General features: G+C 52.6%; 1 protein-coding gene across 3 annotated transcripts in view; it reads right to left on the reverse strand.

Moving 5' to 3' along the window:
- Positions 1-17,725, reverse strand: part of LOC116956750 (phospholipid-transporting ATPase IF-like) — a 105,931-nt gene that overhangs the window by 62,240 nt on the left and 25,966 nt on the right. For all 3 annotated transcript variants that reach the window (XM_076058008.1, XM_076058009.1, XM_076058010.1), the window contains exons 9-12: positions 12,121-12,185; positions 4,716-4,797; positions 3,731-3,890; positions 1,045-1,236 (exon numbers count right to left, since the gene is read on the reverse strand). In XM_076058008.1, coding sequence (XP_075914123.1) covers positions 1,045-1,236; positions 3,731-3,890; positions 4,716-4,797; positions 12,121-12,185 — 499 coding nt within the window. The remainder of the gene's footprint in view (positions 1-1,044; positions 1,237-3,730; positions 3,891-4,715; positions 4,798-12,120; positions 12,186-17,725) is intronic.

Below are 17,725 nucleotides of genomic sequence, written 5' to 3' on the forward strand. Positions count from 1 at the left end.
CCACCACCATCACCACCATCACACCACCATCACACCACCACCACCATCACCACCATCATCACACCACCATCATCACCACCACCACCACCATCACACCACCATCACCACCACCATCACCACCACCACCATCACCACCAACATCATCACCACCATCACCACCACTATCACACCACCATCATCATCATCACCATCACCACCATCACACCACCATCACCACCACCATCACCACCAACATCACCACCACCACCATCACACCACCATCACACCACCATCACACCACCATCACACCACCACCATCACCACCATCACACCACCACCATCACCACCACTATCACACCACCATCACCACCACCACCATCATCATCATCACCACCACCACCATCACCAACATCACCACCACCATCACCACCAACATCACCACCATCACACCACCATCACCACCATCACCACCACCATCACACCACCATCATCACCACCACCATCACCACCACCATCACACCACCATCACCACCATCACCACCACCACCATCACCACCACCAACATCATCACCACCACCATCACCACCACTATCACACCACCATCACCACCACCACCATCATCATCACCACCACCACCATCACACCACCACCATCACCACCACCACCACGAGTAGTAGCACCATCACCAGGTGTATGGGAGTGCCTTCTCGTCGCTACGAGCGAGCATATTAGCGAGCGACTGGGCAAGCAGCTGGGCGAGCGGGTGAGCGAGCGAGCGGGTGAGGGAGCGGGTGAGCGGGTGAGCGAGCATGTGGGTGAGGGAGCGGGTGAGCGGGTGAGCGGGCGAACGAGCGAGCGTGCGAGGGAGCTGGTGACCAGGCGAGCAAGCCTATGAGCAAGCGAGCAGGCGAGCGGGCGAGCGAGTCGTCGAACAAGTGAGCAGGTGAGCGAGCGTGCGGGCGGGCGGACGAGCGGGCGAGCGAGCGGGAGCGTCAGCGTGTGAGCGAGCGAGCGTGCGGGCGAGGGAGCGGGCGTGCGAGCGTGCGGGTGAGGGAGCGAGCGTGCCTGTCCCAGTTCCTCGTTGACGTCCGAAGTGTTGACGAGAGCCTCTTGTGCTCCGTGAGCCAGGCGCGGGTCCCAGCCGATGAAGCGAGAGCCCAGGAACTTCTGCATCTCCACGGTGACGTAGAGCGACACGGGGATGACGTAGTTGAAGAGGATCAGAAAGTCCAGGAAGTCCACCAGGAACTGGAGCGTCTGCGGAGACGCGCCGAACGTGACGTGCCGAGTGTGACGCTGTGTGACGTGCTGAGTGTGACGTGCTGAGTGTGACGTGCTGAGTGTGACGTGCTGAGTGTGACGTGCTGAGTGTGACGTGCTGAGTGTGACGCTGAGTGTGACGTGCTGAGTGTGACGCGCTGAGTGTGACGTGCTGAGTGTGACGTGCTGAGTGTGACGTGCCGAGCGTGACGTGCCGAGTGTGACGCTGTGTGACGTGCTGAGTGTGACGTGCTGAGTGTGACGTGCTGAGTGTGACGTGCTGAGTGTGACGTGCCGAGTGTGACATGCTGAGTGTGACGTGCTGAGTGTGACGTGCTGAGTGTGACGGGCCGAGTGTGACGTGCTGAGTGTGACGTGCTGAGTGTGACGTGCTGAGTGTGACGTGCTGAGTGTGACGTGCTCAGTGTGACGTGCTGAGTGTGACGTGCTGAGTGTGACGTGCTGAGTGTGACGTGCCGAGTGTGACATGTTGAGTGTGACGTGCTGAGTGTGACGTGCTGAGTGTGACGTGCTGAGTGTGACGTGAGACGTGCTGAGTGTGACGTGCTGAGTGTGACGTGCTGAGTGTGACGTGCTGAGTGTGACGTGCTGAGTGTGACGTGCTCAGTGTGACGTGCTGAGTGTGACGTGCTGAGTGTGACGTGCTGAGTGTGACGTGCCGAGTGTGACATGCTGAGTGTGACGTGCTGAGTGTGACGTGCTGAGTGTGACGGGCCGAGTGTGACGTGCTGAGTGTGACGTGCTGAGTGTGACGTGCTGAGTGTGACGTGCTGAGTGTGACGTGCTCAGTGTGACGTGCTGAGTGTGACGTGCTGAGTGTGACGTGCTGAGTGTGACGTGCCGAGTGTGACATGTTGAGTGTGACGTGCTGAGTGTGACGTGCTGAGTGTGACGTGCTGAGTGTGACGTGCTGAGTGTGACGTGCTGAGTGTGACGTGCTGAGTGTGACGTGCTCAGTGTGACGTGCTGAGTGTGACGTGCTGAGTGTGACGTGCTGAGTGTGACGTGCCGAGTGTGACATGTTGAGTGTGACGTGCTGAGTGTGACGTGCTGAGTGTGACGTGCTGAGTGTGACGTGCTGAGTGTGACGTGCTGAGTGTGACGTGCTGAGTGTGATGTGCTGAGTGTGACGTGCTGAGTGTGACGTGCTGAGTGTGACGTGCTGAGTGTGACGTGCTGAGTGTGACGTGCTGAGTGTGACGTGCTGAGTGTGACGTGCTGAGTGTGACGCGCTGAGTGTGACGTGCTGAGTGTGACGTGCTGAGTGTGACGTGCTGAGTGTGACGCGCTGAGTGTAACGTGCTGAGTGTGACGTGCTGAGTGTGACGTGCTGAGTGTGACGCGCCGAGTGTGACGCGCTGAGTGTGACGCTCTGAGTGTGACGCGCTGAGTGTGACGTGCTGAGTGTGACGCGCTGAGTGTGACGTGCTGAGTGTGACGTGCTGAGTGTGACGTGCTGAGTGTGACGCTCTGAGTGTGACGCGCCGAGTGTGACGCGCTGAGTGTGACGCTCTGAGTGTGACGCGCTGAGTGTGACGCGCTGAGTGTGACGTGCTGAGTGTGACGTGCTGAGTGTGACGTGCTGAGTGTGACGTGCTGAGTGTGACGCTGTGAGACATGCTGAGTGTGACGTGCTGAGTGTGACGTGTGACGTGCTGAGTGTGACGTGCTGAGTGTGACGTGCTGAGTGTGACGTGCTGTGTGTGACGTGCTGTGTGTGACGTGCTGAGTGTGACGTGCTGAGTGTGACGCTCTGAGTGTGACATGCTGAGTGTGACGTGCTGAGTGTGACGTGCTGAGTGTGACGCTCTGAGTGTGACGTGTTGAGTGTGACGTGCTGAGTGTGACGTGCTCAGTGTGACGTGCTGAGTGTGACGCTCTGAGTGTGACGTGCTGAGTGTGACGTGTGACGTGCTGAGTGTGACGCTCTGAGTGTGACGTGCTGAGTGTGACGTGCTGAGTGTGACGCTCTGAGTGTGACGTGTTGAGTGTGACGTGCTGAGTGTGACGTGCTCAGTGTGACGTGCTGAGTGTGACGCTCTGAGTGTGACGTGCTGAGTGTGACGTGTGACGTGCTGAGTGTGACGCTCTGAGTGTGACGTGCTGAGTGTGACGTGCTGAGTGTGACGTGCCGAGTGTGACGTGCTGAGTGTGACGTGCTGAGTGTGACGCTGTGTGACGTGCTGAGTGTGACGCTGTGTGACGTGCCGAGTGTGACGCTGTGTGACGTGCCGAGTGTGACGCTGTGTGACGTGCCGAGTGTGACGCTGTGTGACGTGCTGAGTGTGACGTGCTGAGTGTGACGTGCTGAGTGTGACACTGAGTGTGACACTGAGTGTGACGTGCTGAGTGTGACACTGAGTGTGACGTGTGACGTGCTGAGTGTGACGTGCTGAGTGTGACGTGCTGAGTGTGACGTGCTGAGTGTGACGCTCTGAGTGTGACGCTCTGAGTGTGACGCTGGCCACACCGCGCTGCGCTGGGCGGGTCCCTGTGGGGGGGCCTCGTTGTACCAGGCGCCCGCGCCGCCCCGCCGGGCGTCGAGCTGCCACACCGACTTGAGCACCACGCCCAGCAGCGCCTCGCACAGCAGCAGGCACAGGTAGACCAGCAGGAACGAGTTCATGGACCTGCGCGTACACACACACACGTACACACATGTACACACACACGTACACACACGTACACACGCGTACACACACACGCACGTACACACACGTACACACGCACGCACACACGTACACACACGTACACTCACGTACACTCACACACGTACACACACACGCACACACACACGTACACACACGTACACACACGTACACTCACGTACACTCACACACGTACACACACACGCACACACACACGTACACACACGTACACACGCACGCACACACGTACATTCACACACGTACACACGCACACACGCACACGTACACACACGTACACTCACACACACACGTACACACACGCACGCACACATACACACACACACGCACACGTACACACACACACATACACACACACATAGACACACACGTACACACACATACACACACACGTACACACACGTCCACACACACACACACGTCCACACACACACACACGTACACACACACGTACACACACACGTACACACACACACGTACACACATGTACACACACACGTACACACATGTACACACACGTACACGCACACACACGCACACGTACACACACACACGCATGTACACACACACAGGTACACACACACGTACACACACACGGGCACACACACGGGCACACACACACACACACGTACACACACACACACACGTACACACACACGTACACACACACGTACACACAAGTACACACAAGTACACACAAGTACACACACGTACACACACACGTACACACACACGTACACACACGTACACACACACGTACACACGCGCGTACACACGGGAGAGACTTACACTTCGACGACGGAGCGTTTCTGCGACTTGGAGCGATAGTTGAGGGCCATCTTGGTCTCCATGCCGGTGTAGACTGCAGCACCTGCAGACGCCACGCAAACGCCGGCGGATAGCGGTTAGCGGTTTGTGGTAAACGGTTAGCAGTTTGTAGTTAGTGGTTAGCGGTTAACAGTTACCGGTTTGCGGTTTGTGGTAAACAGTTAGCGATTTGCGGTTAGCGGTTAGCAGTTTGTGATAAACGGTTAGCAGTTTGTAGTTAGTGGTTAGCGGTTACCGGTTACCGGTTTGCGGTTTGTGGTAAACAGTTAGCGGTTTGTAGTTTGTGGTTAGCGGTTAACGGTTACCGGTTTGTGGTTAGCAGTTTGTGGTTAGTGGTTTGTGGTAAACGGTTAGCGGATAGTGGTTAGTGGTTAGCGGTTAACGGTTAGCAGTTTGTGGTTAGCGGTTTGCGGTTAGCGGTTTGTGGTTAGCGGTTTGTGGTTAGCGGTTTGTGGTTAACGGTTAGCAGTTTGTGTTTAGCGGTTTGTGGTTAACGGTTTGCGGTTAGCGGTTTGTGGTTAACGGTTAGCGGTTAGCTGCCCGTCGACCGGGCTACCCCCCCCCCCTCATGCAAGAGAGGCCTGAGCCAGGCCCCGAAGTCTCGGGCCCAGAGGTTTTCAGTGGGGGGGGGCCTCTGGCACCTCTGGCACCTCCTCTGGCACCTCCTCTGGCACCTCCTCTGGCACGGCGCCTGCGGTGAGCGCGCTTGGGCTACGTGCGGGGGTCACGGGAGACGTTTGACGCACGTGCGCGGGATGTGCGGGTCTATGCTGGTGCGTGCGCGTGTGTGTGTACGTGTGTGTGTGTACATGTGTGTACGTGTAAACGTGTGTACGTGTGTACGTACGTGTACATGTGTGTGTACCAGTGTGTGTACGTGTGTACGTGTGTGTGTGTGTACGTGTGTGTGTGTGTACGTGTGTGTACCAGTGTGTGTACGTATGTGTGTGTGTACGTGCGAGTGTACCAGTGTGTGTACCAGTGTGTGTGTACGTGTGTGTGTGTACGTGTGTGTGTACGTGTGTGTGTGTACGTGTGTGTACGTGTAAGTGTGTGTACGTGTGTGTGTACGTGTAAACGTGTGTGTGTGTACGTACGTGTACGTGTGTGTGTACGCGTGCGCGCGTGTGTGTACGTGTAAACGTGTGTACGTGTGTACGTACGTGTACATGTGTGTGTACCAGTGTGTGTACGTGTGTACGTGTGTGTGTGTACGTGTGTGTGTGTGTACGTGTGTGTACCAGTGTGTGTACGTATGTGTGTGTGTACGTGCGAGTGTACCAGTGTGTGTACCAGTGTGTGTGTACGTGTGTGTGTGTACGTGTGTGTGTACGTGTGTGTGTGTACGTGTGTGTACGTGTAAGTGTGTGTACGTGTGTGTGTACGTGTAAACGTGTGTGTGTGTACGTACGTGTACGTGTGTGTACGCGTGCGCGCGTGTGTGTACGTGTAAACGTGTGTACGTGTGTACGTACGTGTACATGTGTGTGTACCAGTGTGTGTACGTGTGTACGTGTGTGTGTGTACGTGTGTGTGTGTGTACGTGTGTGTACCAGTGTGTGTACGTATGTGTGTGTGTACGTGCGAGTGTACCAGTGTGTGTACCAGTGTGTGTGTACGTGTGTGTGTGTACGTGTGTGTACGTGTGTGTGTGTACGTGTGTGTACGTGTACATGTGTGTACGTGTACGTGTAAACGTGTGTACGTACGTGTACGTGTGTGTGTACGCGTGCGCGCGTGTGTGTACGTGTAAACGTGTGTACGTGTGTACGTACGTGTACATGTGTGTGTACCAGTGTGTGTACGTGCGTACGTGTGTGTGTGTACGTGTGTGTGTGTGTACGTGTGTGTACCAGTGTGTGTACGTATGTGTGTGTGTACGTGCGAGTGTACCAGTGTGTGTACCAGTGTGTGTGTACGTGTGTGTGTGTACGTGTGTGTGTGTACGTGTGTGTGTGTGTGTGTACGTGTGTGTACGTGTGTGTGTACCAGTGTGTATACGTGTGTGTACGTGTGTGTGTATGTGTGTGTACGTGTGTACATGTGTGTGTACCAGTGTGTGTACGTGTGTGTGTACCAGTGTGTGTACGTGTAACAGTGTGTGTGCGTGTGTGAGTGCGTACCAGTGTGTGTACGTGTGTGTGTGTACCAGTGTTGTGGGGAGCGATAGTGTAGCGGTTAGCGCTACGCTGCGCTATGAACCTGGCGACCCGGGTTCGATTCCCGCTCACGGCCAACACCACCAGTGACGATTATCTGAACCGGTCCTGGGCCTCCCCTAGGTAGACTCAGCCTCAAATTAGTACCTGGTGCGGTGTGTAAACATCGCCACAGGGGAGACAAAGGCGGCCGGGCGTGGTGCTGGCCACCCACCCCCTCGTGTGCCGTGCCGTGCCGGCCTTCTTAGGTGCTCGCTAACAGCACTTGCCCCTACAGTCTGTTAAGGCTGTGTGGGGGATCTTTATCTTTGTACATGTATGCTGAACTTATTTCGCACCGTACGTAGCCAATCGTGCTACTGGGAGGTGTGGAGTGTTGAGTCTATGGTGCAGTGTTGAGTCTATGGTGCAGTGTTGAGTCTATGGTGCAGTGTTGAGTCTATGGTGCAGTGCTGAGTCTATGGTGCAGTGTTGAGTCTATGGTGCAGTGTTGAGTCTGTGGGCAGTGTTGAGTCTATGGTGCAGTGTTGAGTCTATGGTGCAGTGTTGAGTCTATGGTGCAGTGCTGAGTCTACGGTGCAGTGCTGAGTCTACGGTGCAGTGCTGAGTCTACGGTGCAGTGCTGAGTCTATGGTGCAGTGCTGAGTCTATGGTGCAGTGTTGAGTCTATGGTGCAGTGTTGAGTCTACGTGCAGTGTTGAGTCTATGGTGCAGTGTTGAGTCTATGAGCAGTGCTGAGTCTATGGTGCAGTGTTGAGTCTATGAGCAGTGTTGTGTCTAAGGGCAGTGCTGAGTCTATGGTGCAGTGTTGAGTCTATGGGCAGTGTCGAGTCTATAGTGCAGTGTTGAGTCTATGGGCAGTGTTGAGTCTATGGTGCAGTGCTGAGTCTATGGTGCAGTGTTGAGTCTATGGTGCAGTGTTGAGTCTATGGTGCAGTGTTGAGTCTATGGTGCAGTGCTGAGTCTATGGTGCAGTGCTGAGTCTATGGTGCAGTGTTGAGTCTATGGTGCAGTGTTGTGTCTATAGGCAGTGCTGAGTCTCTGGTGCAGTGTTGAGTCTATGGTGCAGTGTCGAGTCTATAGTGCAGTGTTGAGTCTATGGGCAGTGTTGAGTCTATGGTGCAGTGTTGAGTCTATGGTGCAGTGTTGAGTCTATGGTGCAGTGTTGAGTCTATGGTGCAGTGCTGAGTCTATGGTGCAGTGCTGAGTCTATGGTGCAGTGTTGAGTCTATGGTGCAGTGTTGAGTCTGTGGGCAGTGTTGAGTCTATGGTGCAGTGTTGAGTCTATGGTGCAGTGTTGAGTCTATGGTGCAGTGCTGAGTCTACGGTGCAGTGCTGAGTCTACGGTGCAGTGCTGAGTCTACGGTGCAGTGCTGAGTCTATGGTGCAGTGCTGAGTCTATGGTGCAGTGTTGAGTCTATGGTGCAGTGTTGAGTCTACGTGCAGTGTTGAGTCTATGGTGCAGTGTTGAGTCTATGAGCAGTGCTGAGTCTATGGTGCAGTGTTGAGTCTATGAGCAGTGTTGTGTCTAAGGGCAGTGCTGAGTCTATGGTGCAGTGTTGAGTCTATGGGCAGTGTCGAGTCTATAGTGCAGTGTTGAGTCTATGGGCAGTGTTGAGTCTATGGTGCAGTGCTGAGTCTATGGTGCAGTGTTGAGTCTATGGTGCAGTGTTGAGTCTATGGTGCAGTGTTGAGTCTATGGTGCAGTGCTGAGTCTATGGTGCAGTGCTGAGTCTATGGTGCAGTGTTGAGTCTATGGTGCAGTGTTGTGTCTATAGGCAGTGCTGAGTCTCTGGTGCAGTGTTGAGTCTATGGTGCAGTGTCGAGTCTATAGTGCAGTGTTGAGTCTATGGGCAGTGTTGAGTCTATGGTGCAGTGTTGAGTCTATGGTGCAGTGTTGAGTCTATGGTGCAGTGTTGAGTCTATGGTGCAGTGCTGAGTCTATGGTGCAGTGCTGAGTCTATGGTGCAGTGTTGAGTCTATGGTGCAGTGTTGAGTGTATGGTGCAGTGTTGAGTCTATGAGCAGCGTTGAGTCTATGGTGCAGTGTTGAGTCTATGGTGCAGTGTTGAGTCTATGGTGCAGTGCTGAGTCTATGGTGCAGTGCTGAGTCTATGGTGCAGTGCTGAGTCTATGGTGCAGTGCTGAGTCTATGGTGCAGTGCTGAGTCTATGGTGCAGTGTTGAGTCTATGGTGCAGTGTTGAGTCTATGGTGCAGTGTTGAGTGTATGGTGCAGTGTTGAGTCTATGAGCAGCGTTGAGTCTATGGTGCAGTATTGAGTCTATGGTGCAGTGTTGAGTCTATGGTGCAGTGCTGAGTCTATGGTGCAGTGCTGAGTCTATGGTGCAGTGCTGAGTCTACGGTGCAGTGCTGAGTCTATGGTGCAGTGCTGAGTCTATGGTGCAGTGTTGAGTCTATGGTGCAGTGTTGAGTCTACGTGCAGTGTTGAGTCTATGGTGCAGTGTTGAGTCTATGAGCAGTGCTGAGTCTATGGTGCAGTGTTGAGTCTATGAGCAGTGTTGTGTCTAAGGGCAGTGCTGAGTCTATGGTGCAGTGTTGAGTCTATGGGCAGTGTCGAGTCTATAGTGCAGTGTTGAGTCTATGGGCAGTGTTGAGTCTATGGTGCAGTGCTGAGTCTATGGTGCAGTGTTGAGTCTATGGTGCAGTGTTGAGTCTATGGTGCAGTGTTGAGTCTATGGTGCAGTGTTGTGTCTATAGGCAGTGCTGAGTCTCTGGTGCAGTGTTGAGTCTATGGTGCAGTGTCGAGTCTATAGTGCAGTGTTGAGTCTATGGGCAGTGTTGAGTCTATGGTGCAGTGTTGAGTCTATGGTGCAGTGTTGAGTCTATGGTGCAGTGTTGAGTCTATGGTGCAGTGCTGAGTCTATGGTGCAGTGCTGAGTCTATGGTGCAGTGTTGAGTCTATGGTGCAGTGTTGAGTGTATGGTGCAGTGTTGAGTCTATGAGCAGCGTTGAGTCTATGGTGCAGTGTTGAGTCTATGGTGCAGTGTTGAGTCTATGGTGCAGTGTTGAGTCTATGGTGCAGTGCTGAGTCTATGGTGCAGTGCTGAGTCTATGGTGCAGTGCTGAGTCTATGGTGCAGTGCTGAGTCTATGGTGCAGTGCTGAGTCTATGGTGCAGTGTTGAGTCTATGGTGCAGTGTTGAGTCTATGGTGCAGTGTTGAGTCTACGGGCAGTGTTGAGTCTATGGTGCAGTGCTGAGTCTACGGTGCAGTGTTGAGTCTATGGACAGTGCTGAGTCTATGGTGCAGTGCTAGGTCTATGGTGCAGTGCTGAGTCTATGGTGCAGTGCTGAGTCTATGGTGCAGTGCTGAGTCTATGGTGCAGTGCTGAGTCTATGGTGCAGTGCTGAGTCTATGGTGCAGTGCTGAGTCTATGGTGCAGTGTTGAGTCTACGTGCAGTGTTGAGTCTATGGTGCAGTGTTGAGTCTATGAGCAGTGCTGAGTCTATGGTGCAGTGTTGAGTCTATGAGCAGTGTTGTGTCTAAGGGCAGTGCTGAGTCTATGGTGCAGTGTTGAGTCTATGGGCAGTGTCGAGTCTATAGTGCAGTGCTGAGTCTATGGTGCAGTGCTGAGTCTATGGTGCAGTGCTGAGTCTATGGTGCAGTGTTGAGTCTATGGTGCAGTGTTGAGTCTATGGTGCAGTGTTGAGTGTATGGTGCAGTGTTGAGTCTATGAGCAGCGTTGAGTCTATGGTGCAGTATTGAGTCTATGGTGCAGTGTTGAGTCTATGGTGCAGTGCTGAGTCTATGGTGCAGTGCTGAGTCTATGGTGCAGTGCTGAGTCTATGGTGCAGTGCTGAGTCTATGGTGCAGTGCTGAGTCTATGGTGCAGTGCTGAGTCTATGGTGCAGTGTTGAGTCTATGGTGCAGTGTTGAGTCTATGGTGCAGTGTTGAGTCTATGGTGCAGTGCTGAGTCTATGGTGCAGTGCTGAGTCTATGGTGCAGTGCTGAGTCTATGGTGCAGTGTTGAGTCTATGGTGCAGTGTTGAGTCTATGGTGCAGTGTTGAGTCTACGGGCAGTGTTGAGTCTATGGTGCAGTGCTGAATCTATGGTGCAGTGCTGAGTCTATGGTGCAGTGTTGAGTCTATGTGCAGTGTTGAGTCTATGGTGCAGTGTTTAGTCTATGGACAGTGCTGAGTCTATGGTGCAGTGCTAGGTCTATGGTGCAGTGCTGAGTCTATGGTGCAGTGCTGAGTCTATGGTGCAGTGCTGAGTCTATGGTGCAGTGCTGAGTCTATGGTGCACTGCTGAGTCTATGGTGCAGTGCTGAGTCTATGGTGCAGTGTTGAGTCTATGGTGCAGTGTTGAGTCTATGAGCAGTGCTGAGTCTATGGTGCAGTGTTGAGTCTATGAGCAGTGTTGTGTCTATGGGCAGTGCTGAGTCTATGGTGCAGTGTTGAGTCTATGGGCAGTGTCGAGTCTATAGTGCAGTGTTGAGTCTATGGGCAGTGTTGAGTCTATGGTGCAGTGTTGAGTCTATGGTGCAGTGTTGAGTCTATGGTGCAGTGTTGAGTCTATGGTGCAGTGCTGAGTCTATGGTGCAGTGCTGAGTCTATGGTGCAGTGCTGAGTCTATGGTGCAGTGCTGAGTCTATGGTGCAGTGTTGAGTCTATGGTGCAGTGTTGAGTCTATGAGCAGTGTTGAGTCTATGGTGCAGTGTTGAGTCTATGGTGCAGTGTTGAGTCTATGGTGCAGTGCTGAGTCTATGGTGCAGTGTTGAGTCTACGGTGCAGTGCTGAGTCTATGGTGCAGTGTTGAGTCTATGGTGCAGTGTTGAGTCTATGAGCAGTGCTGAGTCTACAGTGCAGTGCTGAGTCTATGGTGCAGTGTTGAGTCTATGGTGCAGTGTTGAGTCTATGGGCAGTGTTGAGTCTACGGTGCAGTGCTGAGTCTATGGTGCAGTGCTGAGTCTATGGTGCAGTGCTGAGTCTATGGTGCAGTGTTGTGTCTATGGGCAGTGTTGAGTCTATGGGCAGTGTTGAGTCTGGGCTTCTGTGTGTACGTTGAACTTCTTTCGCACCGTACGCAGTTCCAAAGAAATTGAGTTCAAAATCTGAGATGATTTCAAAGTGTCACGACACAGCAAACCCTTGCGGTCCTCGACGGAGGAGCCCACAACCCCCCACCACCACCACCACCCCACCCACCACCACCACCACCACCACCCCCCCCCCCCACTACTCACCGTAGATGAAGTCGGTGTTCTTGAGTCTGGATCCACGCAGCAGCAGATTCTCAGGGCCCAGCGAGCTGGAGGTGCGAGAGTTCAACCCTCCGCTCAGTCGCTAAGCACAAAGGTCAAGGTGTGTCGTCCCCCCCCCCCTCCCCCCCCCTCCCCCCCCTCCCCCCCCTCCCCCCCCCCTCCCCCCCCCCGGTACAGCCTCAACAGAATGTCGGGGCAAGTGCTGTTAGCGAGCAGCACCTGTGAAGGTAGACACAGACAAAGGTCCCCCGTGTAGCCTCTAACAGACTGTAGGGGCAAGTGCTGTTAGCGAGCAGCACCTGTGAAGGCTACCGGCACTGTGGCACACGGGGGGGGTGGGTGGGTGGCTACCAGCACCACGCCCGGCCGCCTTTGTCTCCCCGAGTGGCGATGTTCACTACACACCGCTACACCAGCTACTCGTTAGAGGAGGCCGTGCCGACCTAGGGGAGAGGGGCCCAGGACCGGTTCAGAAAATCGTCGCTGGTGTTGACCGTGAGCGGGAATCGAATTGGGTTCGATGGACATTGGCAAGTCTACTCAGCTCCACGTCCTCCTGTACCACATCACTCCATCTCTTCTCTAGCCCGTGACGCGCCCATTTAGCCCCCTCGATCCGGCCGAACAAAAGCTGTTTCAGCATGCGGTGGCTGGGCATGCGGGCTACATGACCCAGCCAACGCAGCCTTGCCTGCCGGAGGAGCTCACCGATGGGACCTTGCCCAGATCTTTCAAGGATTTGTGAGCTCCTCAAATAATCCAGCCTGGTTAAACCCAAACACGCAGATACATAGAGACACTAACACACTCACACTCAATGACACATTCACTAACACACTCACTAACACACTCACTAACACACTCACTAACACACTCACTAACACACTCACTAACACACGCAAAAAGGACAAAGATCCCCCGTATAGCCTTAACAGACTGTAAGGGCAAGTGCTGTTAGCGAGCAGCACCTATGAAGGCCGGAACGGTACACGAGGGGGTAGGTGGTCAGCACCACGCCCGACCGCCTTTGTCTCCCTAGTAGCAATGTTTTACACACCGCACCAGGTACTCATTTGAGGCTTAGTCGACCTAGGGGAGGCCCGGGACCGGTTCAGATAATCGTCACTGGTGTTGGCCGTGAGCGGGAATCGAACCCGGGTCGCCAGGTTCATCGCACAGCGCGCTAACCGCTACACTATCGCTCCCCACTACACACACACACACTAACACACACACACACGCTAACACACATACACACCAACACACACACACACACCAACACAAAAAGACAAAGATCCCCCATATAGCCTTAACAGACTGTAGGGGCAAATGCTGTTAGCAAGCACCTATGAAGGCCGGAACGGTACACGAGGGGGTGGGTGGCCAGCACCACGCCCGACCGCCTTTGTCTCCCTACACACACACACACTAACACACACCAACACACACACCAACACACACACCAACACACACACACACACACTCACACACAAACACTCACACACAAACACTAACACTAACACACACTAACACACACTAACACACACACTAATACACACACACACAAACACACACTAAAACACACAAACACACACACACTAACACACACACACAAACACACACACACTAACACACACACAAACACTAACACACACACTAACACACACACTAACACACACACAAACACACTAACACACACACTAACACACTCACTAACACCCTCACAAACACACACACTAAAACACACTAACACACACACAAACACACACTAAAACACTAACACACACTAACACACACACACGAATACACACACACAAACACACACACACAAACACACACACACAAACACACACAAACACACACACACTAAAACACACACACTAATACACACACACACACAAACACACACTAAAACACACAAACACACACACTAACACACACACTAACACACAAACACAAACACACACACACACTAACACACACACAAACACACTAACACACACAGTAACACACACACAAACACACTAACACACACACTAACACACTCACTAACACCCTCACAAACACACACACTAAAACACACACACACAAACACACACTAAAACACTAACACACACTAACACACACACGAACACACACACACAAACACACACACACAAAAACACACACACAAACACACACACACAAACACACACAAACACAAACACTAAAACACACAAACACACACACAAACACACACTAAAACACACTAACACACTAAAACACACTAACACTAAAACACACTAACACACACACACACTAACACACACACACACACTAAAACACACTAACACACACACTAAAACACACACTAAAACACACACACTAACACACACTCACACACACACACTAACACACACACACACTAACACACACACACACTAACACACACACACACTAACACACAAACACACACTAAAACACACAAACACACACTAACCCACACACACACTAACCCACACACACAAACACTAACCCACACACACTAACACACACTAACACACACACTAACACACAAACACTAACCCACACACACTAACACACACTAACACACACACTAACACACACACTAACACACACACACTAACACACACACACTAACACACACACACTAACACACACACACAAACACTAACACACACTAACACACAAACACTAACACACACTAACACACACACTAACACACACTAACACACACACTAACACACACTAAAACACAAACACACTAACACACACACACACCAACACACACACACTAACACACACACTAAAACACACACACACACACACTAAAACACACACATACACACTAACACACACTAACACACACTAACACACACACAAACACACACTAAAACACTAACACACACAAACACACACTAAAACACTAACACACAAACACACACACACAATAACACACACACACACACTAACACACACACTGACACACACACTAACACACACACTAACACACACACACTAACACACACACACTAACACACACACACTAACACACACTAACACACACACACTAACACACACACAAACACACACACACTAACACACACACTAACACACACTAATACACACTAACACACACTAATACACACACACACTAACACACACTAAAACACACACTAACACACACACACAAACACACACACACTAACACACACACAAACACTAACACACACACAAACACACTAACACACACACTAACACACTCACTAACACCCTCACAAACACACACACTAAAACACACTAACACACACACACAAACACACACTAAAACACTAACACACACTAACACACACACACGAACACACACACACAAACACACACACACAAACACACACACACAAACACACACACACACACAAACACACACACACAAAAACACACACAAACACACACACACAAACACACACAAACACATAAACACACACACTAAAACACACAAACACACACACACAAACACACACTAAAACACACTAACACACACACACTAACACACACACACAAACACACACTAACACACACACACAAACACACACACATACACACACTAAAACACACTAACACACACACTAAAACACACTAACACACACACTAACTCACACTAACACACACACTCACACAAACACACAACAACAACAACCGCCATTCGCCACTAAGTGGCGGTGACGTCACCACGACGCTTGTGCCAGGCTATGTGCACCCTGAGGCCACGTGAAGTGTCGAACGCCCGCTGGCAGGAGGTCACGGGGCAGACCCAGGTGCCACGGGTCGACTGACTGAGATGACTGGCTGATGCACCACCTGTGCCCCCTACTGTGCCAACCTGCTGCGCTTTAACCACCCGGCGCTCCGCTCGCTGTTGTGAGCGTCGCTCCTCCGCCCTCCGTTGTTGTTGGAGGGCGACTGCCTCCAACTGCCCAGTAGCATCCTTCACGAGCCTCCTCCACAGAGGCCGATCTTGACACCGCTGGTACCAGTCATCGGCAAGTCCACTCAGCTCCACGTCCTCCTGTACCACATCACTCCATCTCTTCTCTAGCCCGTGCCGCGCCCGCTTAGCCCCCTCAATCCGGCCAAACAAAAGCTGTTTCGGCATGCGGTGGCTGGGCATGCGGGCTACATGACCCAGCCATCGCAGCCTTGCCTGCCGGAGGAGCTCACCGATGGGACCCTGCCCAGATCTTTCAAGAATTTGTGAGCTCCTCACACAATCCAGTCTGGTTAAACCCAGGATGGATCGTAGGCAGGCCAGCCTAAATGTTTCTAACCGACGAAGATGTTCTATGTGGGGGGTCCACGTTTCGCAAGCGTAGAGAAGGGATGGAATGACCGTGCCCGAGAAGACCTGAAGCTTAGTGCGGAGCGACAGACCAGGTAGCTTCCACACAGCGTTACGCAACCGATGAAAAGATATTGCCGCTCGACTGATTCGGAGTGAGACCTCTGCTGTTAAACTGGAGCCAGTCATAAGCACACTGCCCAGGTATGGGAAACTCTCCACTCTCTCCACAACTGCCCCATCACCGATTTGGAGTTGTGGGGGTGGAGTGTCCGATGGTACAAAATACCCAGGCAGGTGCTTAGTTTTGGTGGGGCTGATGGTAAGGCCCCACCTCTTAGTGGCACGCTCCAGTCTCAGCAGCAGCGTCTCCAACTCCTCCTCTGACTGAGCAGCTATTACCAAGTCATCAGCGTACATAACGTGGTTGAGCAATAGGGAGCCATCCCTTGACCGCACCCGGGCATCGATTAGCCTCCCATTATATCTGTACCATATGGAGATTCCCCCGGTACAGCTATTGAAGGCTTCACGAACTACGTGGTCAAAATAGATGTTAAATAATGTGGGAGCCAGAGGACATCCCTGTCGCACCCCAAGGTGTACAGGGAATGGCTCTGACTCCCGGCCACGTAGTTTTACCCGGGCCCGCTCACCATCATGAAGGTCCTTAATGATCGTGAGCAGAGGGTCAGGTACTCCAAAAGCACGAAGAACGACCCAGAGCCCAGGCCTACTGATGGTATCATAGGCCTTGACCAGGTCAATAAAGCAGAGATGTAGGTCTTGTTGGAATTCCCTACACCTCTGCTGTAGCAGACGGACAGAAAATATGGCATCTGTGCAGGACCGCCCTTTCCTGAAACCGCATTGGGGCTCCGCAAGCCTCTCCTCAGCGTGCCTGGCAAGGCGATGCTGAATAATCCTTGCCAGGACCTTTCCCGGCACACTGAGGAGTGAGATGCCCCTGTAGTTGTTACAGTCTGTGCGGTCCCCCTTCTTAAAAAGGGGGACCACCAGGGCATCCTTCCAATCCTGCGGAACCCGTCCAGTGGTCCAGACTGTTGTTATGATGTCATATAGGGCAGTCTGTGCACAAACGCCACCCTCCCTCAGCATTTCGCTTGGGAGATCATCTCTGCCCGCTGCCTTTCCTGGTCTCAGACTCCGGATCGCCTTCAATACTTCCTCAGCAGATGGCACCTCAGCCAGCCACTCACAGGGGGTGACTTCATCCAATATTTGAGGCAC

The sequence above is a fragment of the Petromyzon marinus genome (genome assembly GCF_048934315.1).
Source record: "Petromyzon marinus isolate PM22_M1 ecotype Great Lakes invasive population chromosome 67 unlocalized genomic scaffold, UKy_Petmar_22M1.pri1.0 chr67_unloc.4, whole genome shotgun sequence".
Lineage (NCBI taxonomy): Eukaryota > Metazoa > Chordata > Hyperoartia > Petromyzontiformes > Petromyzontidae > Petromyzon > Petromyzon marinus.